Source organism: Acomys minous, assembly GCF_964271855.1.
Source record: "Acomys minous genome assembly, chromosome: 15".
NCBI classification, from domain to species: domain Eukaryota; kingdom Metazoa; phylum Chordata; class Mammalia; order Rodentia; family Muridae; genus Acomys; species Acomys minous.
Window position 1 is genome coordinate 50,764,691 of NC_140497.1, and position 19,807 is coordinate 50,784,497.

At 40.0% G+C, this 19,807-nt stretch overlaps 2 protein-coding genes across 3 annotated transcripts in view; both read right to left on the bottom strand.

Annotated features, from left to right (window-relative positions):
- On the bottom strand, positions 1–12,981 carry LOC311584004 (uncharacterized protein). The gene is made up of 5 exons (XM_084758018.1): positions 12,913–12,981; positions 9,006–9,075; positions 6,807–6,923; positions 890–1,826; positions 1–304 (listed from the first exon to the last, which is right to left on the bottom strand). The coding sequence occupies exons 4-5, from the start codon at positions 1,686–1,688 to the stop codon at positions 282–284; spliced, it is 822 nt and encodes a 273-aa protein (XP_084614144.1). The 5' UTR covers positions 1,689–1,826; positions 6,807–6,923; positions 9,006–9,075; positions 12,913–12,981; the 3' UTR covers positions 1–281.
- LOC311584003 (cyclin-dependent kinase 4 inhibitor C-like) overlaps positions 12,522–19,807 on the bottom strand; it is a 17,028-nt gene continuing 9,742 nt past the window's right edge. The window contains exons 6-8 of one of the 2 annotated variants that reach the window (XM_084758016.1): positions 17,712–17,754; positions 15,781–15,842; positions 12,522–13,683 (exon numbers count right to left, since the gene is read on the bottom strand). In XM_084758016.1, coding sequence (XP_084614142.1) covers positions 13,649–13,683; positions 15,781–15,842; positions 17,712–17,754 — 140 coding nt within the window. In that variant the 3' untranslated portion in view covers positions 12,522–13,648. Of the gene's footprint in view, positions 13,684–15,719; positions 15,843–17,711; positions 17,755–19,807 lie in introns of those variants that run through there. The other variant, XM_084758017.1, reaches the window with a different exon arrangement.

Sequence of the window (19,807 nt, forward strand, 5' to 3'; positions counted from 1 at the left end):
AGCAGATGCCTCTGTTTGTTCTTACTTTATAATCAAATCTTTACCCTTAACCCTACCTCTGACCAGTAATTTCATAAGTTTATATAATTCTAAGAAGCAGCTTATAATTGTTTTATAATGAACTTTAATGGAAAATATTACAAAGTTAGGTACATAATTTACTATATAGTGTCCTCATTCAGAGAAATATATAACTTTGAAATTTCTATATTTATATAATTCTTAGTGACAGTTTACATGCTCACTTGATGGTATGACATGATCCAGTTGGCTTCAAGGGATTAGTGAGCAGGTGCATCTGACACTAGAAAGAAAAGCAAGAATTATCAGTAGTATCACCCAGAGCATCATTGGTGGCATTGTCAGCATCATCAGTGTCATTATCAGTGCATCTTATGAGTATCATCAGTATTCGTGTAATGAGAAAGAGTTAGAAAGTGGAGCCTTATTTTGTTGCTTTGATTCTCAGAAGCTGCTTCTTTTGGAACGTTTGTTACCAAGGTGATCCTATCCTCAGAAGTCTCAGTTCATGGAGACAGAAAAATAGACATTAATATTTAACAGTATTATCTCTCTGCTTAGCCATTTAGAAAACACAAGTTTCTCACTGGGATGAAAAATAATTCCCTTCTTCAAGAATAGGATAAAATTAAGAACCAGCCAGCATTTCTTGGTCAGTTTTGCTGGTCTAAACTGATTTTGTTATTTTATGCCAAGTATTTCCAATAGAACTGCAAAAAGGAAACAAGGGTGTCTGGCTCTAGATAATGCCTAAGTAGCCTTTTATAAAACATGAAATTTATTAATCATAAGTACTAATACCAAAGAGAATTAGATTTCTGGTACAAAAATCTTCATCTATTTAACCCACTACTATGGTCTAACTCACCCTGTTCATCCTGTTTGTTACTGGGAGCTCTTTGGTAATTTTCTCCATTTCCCACTTGTCCAATTCGGTTTATCATCCATGCCCCTAAGAATAGGAATGTTAACAGCCATAACAACAGCACTACCAGGAATAGTTGCATCTGTGGTTCCAGAAGGGGAACGGGTTTAATTTTGATGTCTCTGGTAGTGTCAGTGTGGTCGGATGGATGTGCAGCATGCAAAAGAAACTGATCTTCCTGAGCAGGGTCCAGAGATTCTTCTGCATCATGATCAAGAGCAGATCGCTGATAGGTAGTGAATTGATCATGCTTCTCTTCTGCTCTATAAGCTTTAAGAGCCAGGTCTTCATCATCAGTGCATTGACCAGCATCGGGCTGAGAGTCAGCATGTTTAGTGGGAGTTGCATCTTCAGGGCAAGCAGCTGCGGGGAGTGTGACATCCATGTTGGTGTCATGCGTTGCTCCAAAGTCATTTTCCTCATCGATGTCACCTGTGTCACCAGCACACGCAGAAAGAATTGGCCAGAATTGAGTAGTTGGCCACCGCACAAGATTACTACGTGCATAGGGTACATGTGGTGCACCTATTGCATCCTCATTACAAGCAGCTGTGGGGGGTGTGTCATGCGTTGCTCCAAAGTCATTTTCCTCATCGATGTCACCAGTATCACCAGCACACGCAGAAGGAATTGGCCAAATTTGAGTAGTTGGCCACCGCACACGATTACTATGTGCACAGGGCACATGTGGTGGGCCTAACGCATCCTCATTACAAACAGCTGTGGGGGGTGTGACATCCATGTTGGTGTCATGAGTTGCTACAAAGTCATTTTCCTCATCGATGTCACCTGTGTCACCAGCACATGCAGAAGGAATTGGCACAGTGTCACCATGTGCAGAAAGTGCATATGGAAACTTCACTTTCTTCTTTTTATCAGCCTTTAAGGAAATTTTGAGACGTTAGTTTTCATTAAAAGTGCCACTGATTTTGTTTGTTTTATCATCTATCTTATAACATCAGAATCTTGATTTACAGTCCCCAAATGTTTGTGTGTTCAGTCTAATTTTGTCACTAGTCAATGATATTGAGAAACCTCTTCTTCCGTTCTGCTTGAGTAGAGGCCAAGAGTTTCTAAAAATCTTAGACAGGAACATGGCCACAGTTATATCTTTCTTTCTCCTGCTTTTTTGCTACCTGACATCATCATTCTCTGTAAAATAGGAAGATATAAAAAGAAGCAGACAGAATGTATCCTCTCCTGTCCTTACGACCTGAAGTTTACAATGCAGCCATAATCAGAGAAAGTGCCAATGTGGGGCTTCAGGAACAAAAAGAACCTCTTTCTTCTGCGCTACATTAATCCTTTCCCCATGGCCTTTCACAAGTTCCCATTAGGTTCTTGGGATAGCAGAATGGTGAGGATCATTTTGAAATGTCTGAGCCAAGTCTGCTACTACCCACAGCAGAGGGGACCTGCTGAGTGGCAAGTACGGATTCAGGAGCTGCCTTCTCAGTCTCACTCCTCAGCTATGATTGTTGATACATCATACTGTACATGTACCTGCTGGCCTGCTACCGCACCCCTGGGCAGCTTGCATGAGGACAGTTTCAAAGGCTCATATATTTGAAATCTTTGTGTCCAGATGGTGGAATTATTTGGGGAATGAGTAGTAGGTGTGGCCTTTTTAAAGGAGATGTGTCACTGGGGTAGGCTTTAAGGTCCCAGAAGACTGATGCCATTTCCAGTGAGATCTCGGTTTCCTGTGAGTGTCAAGATGTGATCTCTCTGCTGCTGCTCCATGTTAATCTGCATGAACCACGATGACAATGGAACTTCATATATGCAATTGAAACCTTAAATTCCACTTCAAATAAACCCTTCCTTCTAGATGTTGCCTTTGTTCTGAGGGGGTGTTACACAGTAGGCCATGTCACACACAAAAAAAGAAAATCCCATAATTCTGCATTAGATAGACACCCAGAACACGCATTGATTTACTCAGATAAATTTGGGGAGACAAATAATGTCTCCATGTCTTTGTCATTCATTACACCTCAGTGAAACTCATGACTTAGAAGTCTACTTTTGCCTCTTAGTACCAGGCTTGAGGATGGTGTATGCTAATTAAGTGAGAGACTCGTACATTCCAACCCTTACCCAGCATCATCAAATAACATAACACCAAGATGATTAAGCAAATTAGCTTAAGAAACACTGTTGATCAAAGCAAAAAGTTAAGGAGGTATCTATTTTACATGTGTGTTCAAACTGTTCATATGGATCATGTCAGAATTTAAAATTCATAGATTTTATTGGGAAAGACGAACTTGAGCACAATATGTGATATTTGCCAGACATAGACACGTTTCCATATGGCACATGATTTTCCATTGACTGATTCCTACTCATTAACTAATTATGCTTCATCCAGTTAGCAAAAAGGAATGGAAAGGCCACATGTAAACAGATACACTAAAGACAAATGAAAAGATCCTAAAGATAGGTTTCTGAATTGTTAGTTACACAACAGGACTAGTAATGACTATATGGACACCACTTATTTATCAGAATACACAATTTCATAGGATTCAAAAAGTATTATTGGGGTGTGTGTACGTGTGTGCACATTTCTATACTTGTTTGTGCTGTTCTGGCATGTGTATGTGTGTGTGTGTGTGTGTGTGTGTGTGTGTGTGTGTGTGTGTGTGTGTGTGTGTGTGTGCCAGAGGACAACTTTCAGGAGCTGGCTTTCTCCTTCCACTGGGTTAGACAGGGTCTCTCATTGTTGCTCTGTGTGTCCCAGGATGGATGGCTTGTGAGTTATAGGACTGTTCTACTGTCTCAGCATTTAATCTGGATTTAGGGGTGCTGGGGTTACATATGTGAGAAATTTTATGCTTATTGTGTTTTGTGGGATGGAACTTGGGTCATTAGGCTTGATAGGCAACTGCTCTGACCCACTGTGCCATCTTGTTGGCATATGTATATATGTATATATATATAATGTGCCTGTTTTTGTTTGTTTGTGTATGTGTACATGTGCTTTAATTTTTAAATAAAAGATGAAAGAGAAACTGGAGAGAGAGAGAGAGAGAGAGAGAGAGAGAGAGAGAGAGAGAGAGACAGAGAGAGACAGAGAGAGACAGAGAGAGACAGAGACAGAGACAGAGAGAGACAGAGAGAGGAGAGAGAGAGAGAGGTTGGTTGTTAGCAGTTCAGAATGAAAATAATATGGAGACAACTCTGAACTTCTCATTGGAATGCAAGCTTTCCCCCCTCAAACCCAGGCACAATCCTTATAACATGCCTGTGTCAATGTAAACCTTGTCTCTCGGTATCTTTTCATAAAGATTTCTATGTAGTATTCTGTTAGCATGTGGTGCAAAACTGACATTGTCCAGATCAGGTCTGTAATTTCACACTCATTACACTGCAATGGCTGGGGAATGGCTTCTGTGAAAATTTTGTGTTAGTTGGGTTTTATGCAAGCTTAATATCAGAACATTGAGGTCTATTTTTATTTAAGTCACATGAGTTCTTTGAAAAAATGGAAACCACTATGCTTTTGGGCTAGTTGGCTCAGGTATTGTTAACATCTCATTGCTATTAGTGGTGTTGTGGTTTGTATTCTAATTACTTGCATATCAAAGATGTTGCTTCCTTTCATGCCAACTGTAACTACTCCATGGCCCCCATACCCATCACCATTATTTACTTCTTGTGTCATCCTAAAAATTCAATCAGTGTAAAAATTCTTTCATATTTAGCATGTTTACTTATATTCTTAGGAGATGACTGGCAAGTAAATTTCTGTTTATTAAAGTACTTGACATTTATGTGCTTGTTTTGTACTTACTTGACTAATACTCAATGATCACATATAGTATTTGATATTAATTTGGAAACCAAATTGAGTTAGGCTTAAAAGAAAGAACATTTGAGTTTGGTTTCCGGCAATAGTAATGTTACAGTTACTAGAGGTTTCCTTAGGTGTAAGAAGCAGGTCTAATCTGCTCATTTTGCTCCTAATGATGAAGTTAGATTCTTGAATGTGTTTAGTAAGTCATTAACAGTCTGTAGTGGAGATAGCAATTGCTTTAAGTAAGATCTGCAAACAGACTCTTGTGTTCACTTTGTTCCTTCTGAATGGGGTTTAAAACAGAAAAGAGGGATGTTAGTTTTGTAGTTGCTTTTGTAGCTGCCATGACGAAATATCTGACAGAAATTCTTTAATGGAGGAAAGTTCATGGCTGCAGGCAGTGGAAAAGGAAAATGTGGTGTGTGTGGGGGAATGGGGTGACTTGGCTTGTGGATTTGGTCTGTTGCTTCTCACATAGTGGGAGACCGGGAAGCGGATAATACAGAACTGGTACCCAAAGTAGTCACGCCCATCAAGACCCACCCCTGACAACCTTCTGCTTGCTAGGCTGAACCCCAAAAGTTAAACAATCTCCCAAACAGTGACAAAGTGTTCAGACACATGAGTCCCCTTCTCACTCTGTTCCTCCCCCCTCTCTCTCTCTGAGTGTGTGTGTGTGTGTGTGTGTGTGTGTGTGCGTGTGCGTGTGTGCATACGTGCATGTGTGTGTGTGTGTAATTACTAAAATATTTTCAGTCAACTTGTACATCATAGTGCCAGTGAAATGGCTAAGTGCATAAAGGCTCTTGCCAGCATGATTGACAACCTGAATTTGATCCCTGAAACTGAAATAGTGGAAGAGAGAATTGACTCCTATAAATTATCCTTTGATCTCCACACTTCTTCTATGGCACACATGTGCATTGCCTTCTCCCACCCCTTGAAATAATTTGAGAACATTGAGTTCCTGAATTGACAGAGACCAGCTTGCCTCTGCTTCATGAGTGCAGGGATTAAGGGTGTCCACCAACTTTTCCAGCCTCCCATTGTGTGCTTCCTGCCTTTATGTCTCTGGATTTCAATGTGTAAAACTGGCAAGATATTGACACCTTGGGTCCAGGAAGATAGGAAACATCTTGAGCCTACCTATTAAATCCCACTTATTAAAACTTGGCTTATACTTTAATTATTTACATTATCAAAATTATTCATTCTGAGGGCTGGAACAATGGCACAGGAGTTTATAACACTTCTTGCTCTTTCAGTGGACCTGGCTTGGTTCATAGCACCTACATGTTGGCTGACAACCATCTGGAACACCAATTCCAGGAGACCAAATCCCCTCTTCTGGTGACTGTGGGAAACACACACACAAACACATATACACACACAGACACACACACACACACTCTTAAGGTGCACAAAAGAATACATGCGAAACATTCATACACATTAAGTAAATCAATATTTATCACACAAATATGTTGGTTACTTTCATGTTGGCCAAAACTATCCAGTGGTCTAGATTATTTATTTGCTGTAGTTTTATGACTTCTCCTTACTGCTATGAAAAACATGCTCACTTTTTGGTTTTTCTTTTGATTCCATAGTCTACTATCACTTACATTTTAGGGCAGTGCTTCTCAACCTGTTGGTTGTAACCCATTTGGGGTGGTGGTGGTCATAGGACCCTTTCACAAAGATTGCTTAAGACCTCCTGAAGACACAGGTATTGACAATGCAATTCATAACATTAGCAAAATTACAGTTATGAAGTAGCCACAAAAACAAATTTACAGCTGGGAGTCACCACAACGTGAAGAAACTGCATAAAAGGGTTGTAGCCATTATAGGTAACATTAGGAAGGTGGAGAACCACTGCCTTATCACGTGACTGGCAAGGGTATTTCCCAGGAGTGTGGTATGAAGGAGGCAAAGAAAATGTTCAAGGCTGGGTTTCTCTTCTCGGACACTGCTGCAATACTGAAGACACACACCCACAGACTCATTCGCCTCACAACAAGCACATATGTTCCTTTTCAAATTAGTGCGAATTACCCTCAGGGGCGTTTCTTCTTCCCATGGATCAGGTACTGGCTCTCCACTAGAATGTGCACTCAGGTAAGACTTTCTAACAACTGCTTGCGCTCTTTCCTTTATTCTGCAATACAATCCCTGCAATTAAAGGTAGAGGATTAACTTTTTGGGTTTTGTTCTGAAATGAACACTTTTGCTTTAGGACACATACTTTCAAATCTACTTTCTTCCTTACTGGTTACAGGATGTTGACTAGTTGAAAAGAGAAACTATTACTCTAGCCTAGATTAAGAGAAAATCATGAGTGGAGAAACTTGGCTTTGCCTTTTGGTTGAGACTAAACTTAACTGTCTTAAAATTTCTAAATGATGCATAAATGATTATTAATAGTAATAGGCCTCTTTAAACAGTCTTTCTCTTCCATGGTTAGGAGGCAAAAAGGCCTATTATTTTCCACTTTTGAATAAACACTGATTTAGTTACTAGAGTCATTCATATCAAGTACCTGTGAAACTGCTTTAGAGAAACCCATTTGTCTGTTGAGTCACATCAATAGATTCCAATTATTATTCACACAGGCCCTCACTCCAGGGCTGCAGGTTACACCAACAGGTTTCCTAACCTCCTGCAGCTCATGGCGATGAAGCAGCTTCAGTAGGATTGCATAAGGATCTGATTAAAACCCTCAGGTATCTTAAGTGTTTCAATGTGGCACAAAGGGTGGAAGTATACATTATTTTCACATAAGAAAACCACCAGAATGTAAAGTGTTACTAAAAGATATCACATCCCTGCTTTAGAACTGCTGTCTAGTTGTGGGGAAAGACCCTTACTGTTTAACCAGATGAGGAGTTTTAAATATAATCTTAGTGGAACCAAATAGAAGACACTGCGTAAACACTCAACAAGTCAAATTTTGATGAACAGATTGCAAATGGCTTAATTTCCACAGTTTCCTGTTAGTCTAAATACAGAAGCAAAGGCAGAAACAGAGGAGATGCTCTTATATGTGATCCTGAAATAGGAGTGTCCAGGGGAAACCAAAAGCTCCCTGCATTTATCCTGAGGATAAAGGCAGCTGAGAGATTCCTGGATCATAGAAATAACTGGATCCATTAAAATATCTATTATCACAGCCATGTTTTAAAATCACGTTGATGTGTATTCATTTTTGCAAAGAATCCTTTTTCAAACATCAAGCATTTTCTACTATGTGAGAACTGCACTCAACCACCCACTCACCATGTGTTTCTTATTGGGCTATGATGACCTTCAAGGACTTATGGCTCATTTAGAATTGGTAGGAAGCATGTTCATAGCTGCCTTATTCATAATAGCCAGAACTTGGAAACAACCTACGTGTCCCTCAATAGAAGAATGGATAAAGAAACTGTGGTACATTTACACTATGGAATACTACTGAGCTATTAAAAACAAGGAATTTCCAAAATTTGTGGACAAATGGATTGAACTAGAAATTGTCATAATGAGTGAATTCACACAGAAGCAAAAAGAGCTAAATGGTATATACTCACTTATATTGAGACACTAGTCCAAGGTGTACGTCCCCATGAAAAACTGTACCTACCAGGATAGTGGGTAAGAGGAGAGGACATCCTATTGAGACTTTAGGTGTGAGAAGCTTGGGGGAAAGAGGAAATAGAAGGATCCAGCGGGTCCTGGAAAACTACAGGCGAGTCTGGGCCCTGGAGTCCTCTGCAAACTATGGCAACAGCCAAGGAAAAAATAGGCAGTAAACCTCGAACCCCTACCCAGACTAGCCAATGAACAGGACAGTCTCCACTGTTGAGTGGAGAAGGAGATCTAACTTTCACACAAACTCTGGTGGTTCATATTTGAACATGTCCCTTGGATGGAGATGCCTGGTGGCACTCAGAGGAAAGATAATAGGTCACCAAGGAGAGACTTGATACCCTATGAGCATATACAGGGGGAGGAGGTCCCCCTCAGACACAGACATAGGGGAGCGGAGGGGAGGAAGGGGAGGAAGGGAGGAATGGGAGGATACATGGGATGAGCTAACAACTGAGATGTAATATGAATAAATTAATTAAAAAAAAAAATAGAATTGGTAGAAAGTTCTACATCTACAAAATGCTTTCCTCTGACCAACTTTCCATATTAAACTGAGGTAGGTTGACTACTGTTACATTTTAACAAAATTGATAAGAAAATGAATTTCACAAAAGAGAATTTTACCTTAACAGAGATACTGGCATCATCTTGTATTGGACTCCCAGGAATATCAGGGATAGGTTTGTCATCAAGCCTTAAAATAAAAACATGCCATAATGGGTGGGTTTGGTCATTTGAGCAACACCGTTGAAGATATATATATATCTTCAGCCAATTCTGCATTCGTGTAATTTGAAGACAAGTGGTGTCCTAAAGATTTTGGTTGTCTTTGTGAGTGTTAACATCTCAATCTATATTATTGGTGGCTATAGTTAAGGGTGTTGTTTCCTTAATTTCTTTCTCAGCACATTTATTATTTGTATACAGAAGGGCTACCGAGTTTTTGCTGGATTTGGTTGAATTTTTGTGTTCACTTATGTATAGTATCATATCATGTGTGAATAGCAATACTCTGACTTCTTCCTTTCCAGTGTGCACCCCCTCAGTCTCCTTTAGTTATTGCTCTAGTGAGGACTTTAAGTTCCATTTTGAAGAAATACAGAGAGAGGAGGCAGCCTTGTCTCTAACCAAGGAAGTGAATGAACAACCTTTATGACAAGAAATTTAAGTCTCTGTAGAAAGAAACTGAAGAAGATATCAAAATATGGAAAGATTTCCCATGCTCATAGATAGGCAGGATTAACACAGTAAAGATAGCCATCTTACCAAAAGCAATCTACACAGATTCAAGGCAATCCCCATCAATACCCAACACAATTCCTTACAGACCTTGAAAGAGCAATTCTAAACATTATATGGAGAAACAAACAAACAAAAAACCAAAACAACCAAACAAACAAAAAAACTGAGAATGGTGAAAATAATCCTATCCTATCAAAGAACTTTTGGAAGTAGCACCCTCCCTGATTTCAAGCTATACCACAGAGCAATAGTAATAAAAACCACATGGGATTGGCACAGAAACAGACTGTTTGATCAATGGAATCAAACCGAAGAGCCAGAAATAAACCCACACACCTACAGACACTTGATTTCTGATAAACCCGAAACCATACAATGGAGAAAAAGTAAGCATCTTTAACAAATAGTGCTGGTCTAACTGGATGTCTTCATGTAGATGAATGCAAACAAATCCTATTCATCACCCTACACAAAATCAGGTCCAAGTGGATCAAAGACCTCAACATAAACCAGATATACTAAATCTATTAAAAGAGAAAATGTGGATCAACCTTCAAGTCATTGGCACAGGAGACAGTTTATTGAACAGAATCTCAACAGCTCAGGCTCTGAGATTAACAAATTAATAAATGAGCCCTCATGAACCTGAAGAGCTGTGAGGCAAAGGACTCTGTCAGCAAAACAAAATGGCCGACTAAAGATTAGGAAATGATCTTCACCAACCCTACATCTGACTAATGGCTAATATCCAAAATATGTAAAGAATTCAAGATTTTTAACAGCAAGAAAGCAAATAATCCAATTAAAAATGAAGTACAATGCTAAGCTGAGAATTCTCAATAGAAGAATCACTAATAGCCAAGCAGCGCTTAAAGACATACTCAGCATCCTTAGTCATCAGGGAAATACAAATCAAAATAACTCTGAGATTCCATCTTACACCCATTAGAAACTTGAGTGACAGCACATGCTGTTCAGGATCTGGAGAAAGCGGAATGCTTGTTGATTGTTGTTGGAGTGCAAACTTGTACAACCACTTGGCCAATCAATCTGACACTTTCTCAGCAAATTGGGAATAATTCCACCACAAGATCCAGCAATTCCACCTCTTGGTATACAATCAAAAGATGCTCCACTGTACCATGAGGACATTTGGTCAGCTATGTTCATAGCAGCTTTATTCCTAAGAGCCAGGAACTGGAAACAACCTAGTTGTCCCTCATCTGAAGAATGGATAAAGAAAATGTGGTACATTTATACAATGGAATAATACTCAGCTATTAAAAACATGGGAAGCATGATATATGCAGTCAAATGGATGGAACTACAAAATATTATCCTCACTCAGGAAAATGATACTACAACCCACATACACAAGAAAGCTAAGGAACAAAGAGGATCCCAGTGGGGTTCCTTGAATCTCACTCGAAAGGGAAACAGAAGAGACATTGGAGTGAATGAAGAGACAGTGCAGTGTGGGTAGGAGATGATGTGGAAGGGAAATGAGGGTGGGTGGGGATTGGGCATGAGAAGTGAGAGGGCTGGAAGAGAGAAAGGAAACCGAGGGGGGTTTCCTCTGTGACAAGCTTCAGACCTACGACAGTGTAAGCTCCTGGGAAGATATGGGGGTGACTCTAGCTGAGGCTGTTAGCAGTGGGGTACATGGAGACTTATGTGGCCACCTTCTAGTCAGGCAGGACTTCTAGTGGAGGGAGGGGAACACCAACACACACACAACACGGAGCAGAAAATGAGGGAAGATCCAACCAATGATTGGCCTAGCCTGAGACCTACCCCATGGGAGAGAGCCAACCCCTGACACTATTAATGATGCTCTGCTATGCTTGCAGAAGGGAGTCTAGCATAGCTGTCTTCTGAGAGGCTCCACCCAACAGTGGATGGAAACATATGCTGCTATTCACAGCCAAAGATTAGGGGGTGCTCAGGGAGCCTAGTGGCAGTGTGGGGAGAAGGATCAAAGGACCCAGAGGGGACATGAATTCGACAAGAACACTTCACAGCCAACTAGCCTAGGCCCATGATGGCATACAGAGACTGAATCACCAACCAAAGAGCATGCATGCACTGTATGTAAACATATGTAACCAATGGGCAGTGTTGTCTTAACGTGGGTCCCCTAGCCAGTGGAGCAAGGACTGCCCCTGACACACACTCTTGTGGCCTGATTCTTCATCACTTCCCCTTATTGGGGTTGGCTTCCTGGCATCAGTGGAAGAGGATGGGCTCAGTCCTTAAAGGGTGGTTTGATATGGAGATGGGCTTCCCTTTTTCTGGGAAGAATGGAAGGGGGAAATGGGGTAGATGTTAGGAGGATGCGAGCCAAAGTAGAGGAGGGACCGGGCTATGTTAGGGATGTAAAGTAAGTAAATAAATTTATATAAAAATCCATAAAATAGCCGAATTTCAACTTCAAACTAATAGCATGTAATTTGTGAGATGCCGTAGTAAATAAGTACTTGCTGCCTACACACAACAACCTGAGGTTAAATTCTCAGCATAAAAAAAAAAAAACCCAAAAACCAAAACAAACAAACAAAAAAAGCCCCAAACAAAAAAACCCTGGACACGGTCGAATGCATTTCTAAACACAGTCCTGAGGGTGGCAGAGACAGGGCATTATTTGGGCTTCCTGCTAGTGTAGCTCTAGTTTTAGCGAGAGTCTTTATGTATGTATGGTGAGTAACTTAGGGAACCATAGAACAAGAAATCAATATCCTCTTCTTGTCTTCATCCCTGCACATAGACATATGCAAAACAGGCAACCAGAGAGAGAGAAAGATAGAGATAGGCAGATAGATAGACACACACCTGATGATTGCAGTAACTAGTAACTGATGGCTTTGTATTTATGTGCTCAATGTACATAATGTCCCTACTTCATTCTTCTTCCCACACGCGTAGGGAACCATGGCTGCTTCTCTGTCTACACAATTTTTAGGCATTTCATTGAGTGTCATGGTCTCTCCAAAGAAGTTGGTTTGGTAGAGCATGAAATTGACTATCTCTGAGCATCCATTTGCCAACGACCTTAGAAGCCATCACAATTTTGGTGATTTGAAGCTGCTTTTTGATAGTCTGTCCACAAATATGTGATGAGACTGACATGACAATTTTTATGCTCATTTCTGTGTAATGCTTAATCTTTATAGTAACTAGAGGGCAAGTAACACTGTGCCCTCAGCTCCACCCTGTTCTCACTACAGCCAACAGCTCCAAATCTCAGGGCTTCTGGTTGGTAAGCTTTGGGCCAGCCCCTCTGCCTTCCTACCTTCCACAAACCTTGGGTTTCACCGCAGTTTTGGAACTTATTGAATTTCCTGTTGAATAAAAGCATGTACATAGCCCATTCTGAAGTTGTTTTCAGCAAAGCCTGGGGGGAGTCTTTTTACTCACACTCTTCTCAGAAGACAACTCATCCCAAACATACTACTGACCTGAATTGTTGACATGAAAACTAATATTTTCAAATATTATATGCATGGCATGTTAAGTGCAGTGTATTTGTATGTGTGTGTGATTTTAGGTACATGCATTCCAGTGTGCAGGTGTGGTGATCCTAGTACAGACGTGAGCATCAACCATGGTCTCCAACCTTAGTTTTGTGTCTGGGTCCCTTATTCATGAATGCAAGCCTCAGGCTAGCTATCCAGTAAACTCCAGAAGATTCTCTGTCACCACCTCCGATCTCACTACAAGGAGCACATGTGCACAGGAGACCATCAGGCAGCATGTGGATTCTGGGCATCTAAACTCCCATTCTCAAAGATGCTCACCAAGCATTTTATCTACTGAATCATCTCCCTGACCCTGGATTCCTAACAGTATTTCAGGCTGTATCAGAGGTGTAATCAGAAATTGCAACATTGTGTGCTCCACAAATAATTATTCATCGTGTGATGATGGAATAAATAAAGGAGAAACTATCTAACCAGAGGAAAACAGAGTGCCAGTTTCTGAACTTTATATTTTCTCCATACTCACTGTATGTTAAAATGCTCACGCACTTACCGAAGTGAAGTTATGTCTGTTCCACCAGCTACTAAAGAGAAAGGCATTGTTATTAAAAAACTGTAGAAAAGATAATGATTACATGGCAAGGCTAATCTTTTGTTACCAAATACACTTGACACCAATTCCGGTTAGCTTTTAGAGTGAATATTGATTTTTAAACAATAACTACATGGCAATCTCTTAATTTCCACTTCTTTGTATGTTTAAAATTCAAAGAGACAAATTTATTAGAAGTTATTACTTATAATTGTTGACAAAGCACGTATGATCCTGAGCAGTATCAGGCAGAGGAAGTGGCATCTTAGCCAGGATTGTTGCTGTTGCTGCTTTTGTCTCTGGACTAATGGTGCTGGCAGAATCTAAGTGAGTGTACTCCTCCCGTACAGAAGTGGAAAGGGTTTCAGGAAGTATTGAGTTGAACTTGCTCCACTGAGGATGAAAATTCCTGGCACAGCGAAGCTCAGTCTATGGTGACTGTTATTGCAGCACAGCCAAACACAGGAGACACAAGGAGACCCAGGACTTAAACAGCTCTGTAAAGAATCTCCAGTTGTCAGGATGGCAAATACCCAGAGAGGTCAGTGTGTATGCTGTTCTTGACCATTTCTGAGGAAGATGCTAAAGGTCCTTCAGTTCTAGCTCTAGTCTCTAGCTCATGTGCAGTGCAAAGAAGCCCAGTGTCAGTTTCCATCACTTTTCACGGTAAGAGCTAACAAAGACTCCTCATCGTAGCAGTTGTGCACCCTGAACTGCATCTCCAGAGAGAGAAGCATAAAAGAACCTTGGGGATGGAGCAGCAATTCCAAGGGAGTAGTATCTCAAACGAAACTTTTGTTTCCAATATAAACCATTGAATGAATCAAGCTTTCACTGGGCCCTAACAGCCCTCTCTCCACAAAGGAAGAAAAACTAATCACGTTTACTTTACTTACAGTGGGCAAATCTCCAGTATACCTTTCCTGGCATTGCTCATGGGTGGGCCAGAACATTTGTCCCACAACAAATGTACTGGGAATGTGACTCCATGGTAAAGCCTAAGCTCAGCATGTGGGAGGCCTCAGTCAATCCTCACCACCACAAAGAAAAATCTACTGCTGAAATAATGTAAAAGAACGTTCTCCGGGTTACAATAGTACTATTTCCTCTCAGGCTTATGTGAAGAGGGTCATTTACATTTCTCTACATTACCCACTTGCTGGTCCTTTCAAAAGGCAATGTGGGGGTGAGAGATGCTGTGATGACACTTGCTGAAAGCACAAACTGTAGTCTTGTCCCACTGTTACAGTCTTATGCAGACCCAGTGGACCAGTCAATGTTGTGTACTACCGAATGATGTAGCATTTTTCCCTGGAAATGATGTCTTGTATACTATATCTTATGCTAATTAGTAAAACTAAAGGAAAAGGGTGCTGGCAGATTATCCAACAGGGAGACCACTTGCTTAGAACACTTAGAATGGCGGTTTTCAGTCCCCAACACTGTCTACAAAACTCAAACTCCATTCACTTTTCAGAAAGTTGTTGAATTTGCATTTTTTATGCCAAGAAGTATTCACTTAAATGGCAGATAATCAAAAATAACAATAAAACAATATATGAATTACTTTATATATCTAAAGTAAGAAATTACAAAAAGGAAAAACCCAGATAACCCTAATCACATTTAGTCCTCAAAAACTTATTGAAATAATGAATATCGCATTTTCACTTTTTTACATGATCACATTTATTGACACTGACATATATAATAAAATGTAGGAAAAACACAATGTGTTCATTGTAAAAACTGAAGTAAAAATTCATTTTATAACAAACCCAAATTGCTGTTATGTGCTTATAGAGGACACATAATGTGGACTAGGTTAAAAATACTTTTACTTATAAAAAGATACTACATGCACCAGTAGTGCTTGTTAAATAAACATGTCCCAGATGATATAATTTGAGATTTAAAAAATTTCAGAAACAAGTTCTTAAATAATTCTGAATTCCCTAATATTTGGGAAGCTAACTAATAAAGAGTAAACTACATTCATATTTTACTTTACTTCTTTTTATTTTTTGCAGAAACAAAACTTTTTTTGTAATTAGGGTAGAACCAGTAGAGTATTCACAGTCATTCTTACCTGTACTGATCTGGGATGATGTTTTCAGTATAGATTTTAGCGGTCTTGTTGGTCTTACTCCTCTGTGGCACATTTTAAAACGTGATATTTTAACATTCATATGAAAACATTTACCAAATGCTTTGAATTCTTGTTGTTTTATTTGCTAACATACGTTACATTAGAAGTTTACTATCAATTTTTACTTTGTTCTTAAACCAGTTGATTATATTTGGTGATACTTTCCTTATATTTTTTTTCTCATGTAGAAAAAAGGGAGGAATTTAGCCCACAAAATTAGCCCAACAATCAGCACACACAGACACAGACATGTATATATGCGTGTGTGCACATGTACACACACACACACACACACACGTATGAAGAAAGACACTAGCTTCTCGCCACTCTTTGTTTTGATGGCTGTAGTAACTGATGGTTTTATATTCCTTTGCTCTATGTAACTAAGGACCCTGATTCTATTTCTCATGTCACTCTGGGCCCCTAGAGCAGACAGCACCTTCTAGTTCACTGACTGTGGTATTACCTCCCAAGAGCTTGGTTTGTGGACCTTGAAATAGATTCCTGCAGCCAGGCATGGAGGATCAAACATGTCATCCCAGCACTCAAGGAGGGAGAGGCAGGGAGAGCTCTGTGAGCCCAAGGTCTGCCTATCTACAAAGAGAGTCTATCACAGCCAAGGCTATAGAAAGAAACCCTGTCTTGGAAAAAAAATCGATTTCTCTGTCTGCTAGCACTCTTACAGCCCACTGCATCTTTGGTTAGGTTCAGTCTATTCCTTGGGCCCATTCATGAGTGAATCCTAAAACCACTATCTGCTTGTTTGTATGGCAAACTAGCATTTCCATAGACTTAACAGGATAATAATATAAGCAAACAATCATAAAAATTACTGGATAATTTTAGGTTTCTTTCTTTTCTTTTCTTTTTTTTTAAGCTGTGAAACTGCTTAGAATTCCAAGTAGAACTTAACATGTGTTTTTTGTATTGTATGTCTTAAACGGTTGTAGCTACTGGAAATTATGAATCTTAATTTTGGCAATCAGCTGTGATGACTTTTTTATATCTTTCAACTTGGAGTAACTAATCTATTTAATAATGTGTAACAAATATTTCATTGGTACATAGCTCCACCCATTGAAAATAAAACATAATTGTTCTCTATAATGGAAGTAACCAGTCACAGCGAACACAGAACTGTCTTGAAATAGAACTTTTCATTTTCTGCCAAAACAATGTCTGAGCTAAGCAATGGGCTTTCAGCCCCATGTTCACGCCTAACTGATAAGGTCCTTTTTACAGAGAGATAAATACAAGTTATGTTGTAGTTTGGCTCTCTATGTTCAGATAATCTGTTAGGAGTCAGAGAATTCATTACTGTGGAAAACAGGTCATGTGAATGGACAATTGATGGATGGAGCACTCGGATAGAAGGAAGACATGGAGGTCTCCCACCATCTAGGATAGAGTGCCGCACCTCACAAAATGGGCCTTGGCATGTTAAGCTGGTGTCAACAGAGGAAAGAAATCTGCTGTCTTCTTGTAGCATGGTCTGACAACCCAGAATGACTCCAAATTATGTAAGCTCTCAGGAAAGACAAATGCCTGAAAGGATAACTAGACATGTGGGTCTGGTTTCATAAGATGATTTCAGAAAGGCTTTAAAAAGGCCAGGAGTGTTAGTTGGACATCAGTGTTCATGGTTAACACCAAGAGGCTCAATTTCCAAAACAGAGAGTATAATCCTCATGTGCATATGAACAACACTGAGCAACGTTTCAAGCTAAACATATATACGGAATGCAGTGGGGACTGTGAGGCACAGGAAAAATTATGTATATAAAACAGTAAATGTTTCAGAGTATACCCAACAAGAATTAGCTTCTTATCTATGAATTTCCTTAGTATTAATGTATATTCTTAATCCTTACCTGCCGGAAGGTCTTTCTTCTGTACAATAACGTATTTCTACAACTTAAAACAAAATATGTTTTATTACAAATCTAGAAAATGGAAGTTCTGAAATGATTAGACTCCTTGTTATTATCAGTGTCTTTGAGACTGATCTGGATACCATTCTAGAGTAAATGTTCATTTGTAGGAAACTACTTTATGTGGTACTCTTCCATTTTCTGTCTATTTCAAATAAAAAAGACAGTAATTTATCAAACAGTACTACCTAAACATAAACACCCATATGCAATTGTGGTGATCCTGAAAGAACTGTTTCAGACTGCTAGAGAGTAGAATCCTTATAAGAATAAGTATCATCAACTGACTGTGTCACAAAATAACTCTGGGCTAATGATAGTAGGAAAAAAATGTGTAGAACATGAATCTCAGCACTCGGGAGGCAAAGCCAGGTGTATCTTGTGATTTTTAGTACAGACAGCTACATAATAGTGAGACTATGTCTCAGCCCCCAGCCCCCAAAAAACCAGATTTGGAAAAGAAGTGGGAGTATATGCATATGTTTCCATCATGACAACAAAGGACCTCGCCCAGTATTTAGTTGAAATTGTTCAGTTTATGATGAAAGTTTCTGCCACAGGGACTACATGTATAGCTACTGTCGTTTGTACCAAGACCAAACACAGCAGAAAGAAATGGACCAAGAACAAAGACCATCACAATACAGCTCAAGGGTGGACAGCATGCTCCCTCTCCTTTTCCCTTTTGTGAGAAGAAGCTCTTTACTTCCAGCAGTGTTCCCAACGTTAGGATCAGCTTAATGGATGCTCATGAAAGCACCGTGATCTCTCATGAAAAGAATTATTGTTAAGACCCATTCCTTGGTAGCAGTGCACCCTGAGCTTTACCTCACAGTGAGAGAGCAGCAGAGAAACAGCTAGGGCCTGGACCAGGAAATTCCATGGGTCACCTTCAGACACAAAATCATTTTTGCATGTTTACACGCATAAACTATGAAACTATGAACTCACTCAGGCTCCCACTGAGCACCAGCAGTATGCTTTCAGAGAAAATAAAAATATTTCATTTTCATCTTGTTTAAAGTAAGAGAATCTCAACGTACCTCCTCAGCATTCTTCATGAATGAAGAAGGGCACATGTCCTACCAACGAATGGGCTAGGACTGGGGCTCAGGAGTAAAGCAATGCTTACCTCATGGGAGCACTCAGTCATCCTCACCTCCAGGAATGCCAAGGACAACAAAATCCAGAGTAAAGTGACATAAAAAGTTACCTACATTACAATAATACTGACTCTCTTCATCTTACCTTTTGAGGAAAGGTCATCTGAATTCAATACCTAGTGTGATTTCGCTATAAAAGACACTGGTAAGGCAGTTGCTGAAAGTACGCATTCTGCAGTGTCCCACTGTCACAGAATCTCAATCGGGAAACAGTTAACACTTTGAAATACAGAATGATGTCATTTTCTCAATTCTCTTCTTGTCCATTTTCCCCTGCAAATAGTGCTTCACCTCACCCTGTTCTACTTAGCAAAACTAAAGGGAAGAGTTGAGAGTTCAAGGGCAAGCACCAGAGATGCCGCCACAGCCTTGCCAGGCCACAGAGGAAGAGGACGCAAACAGTCCACATGAGACTTGATGTGCTGACGTCAGATGTTAGTGGAGGAGGGCTCCCTTTCTGAGGACCAGGGAATGGGGGCATGGGACCTGGGGGAGATGAGGGAGGGGTCTACAATCATGATGTAAATTGAACAGATTAAAAAGTGTGTGTGTGTGAGAGAGAGGGGGGGCGGGAGGGAGGGAGGGAGGAAGGAAGGAAGGAAGAAAGAAAGAAAGGAAGGAAGGAAGAAAGGAAGGCAAGGGAAACACGTAAGCATGGTAAGTGTGTCTAAAGTCTATTACACTCACTATGGCAGAACACTGCCAGCCCTAAATGGGAGGTGACTACAGAGAACAGTTGTAGAGTATGTGAAAACTGTCTAAATGAGAAATTGCAAATACATGTAAAAGCCAGGTGCTTTTAGTTACATCATTTGGTAAGAAGGAAATTAATGTGATTATTCAAGTTTTGTTTGTGGTGCATACCTTGTAATA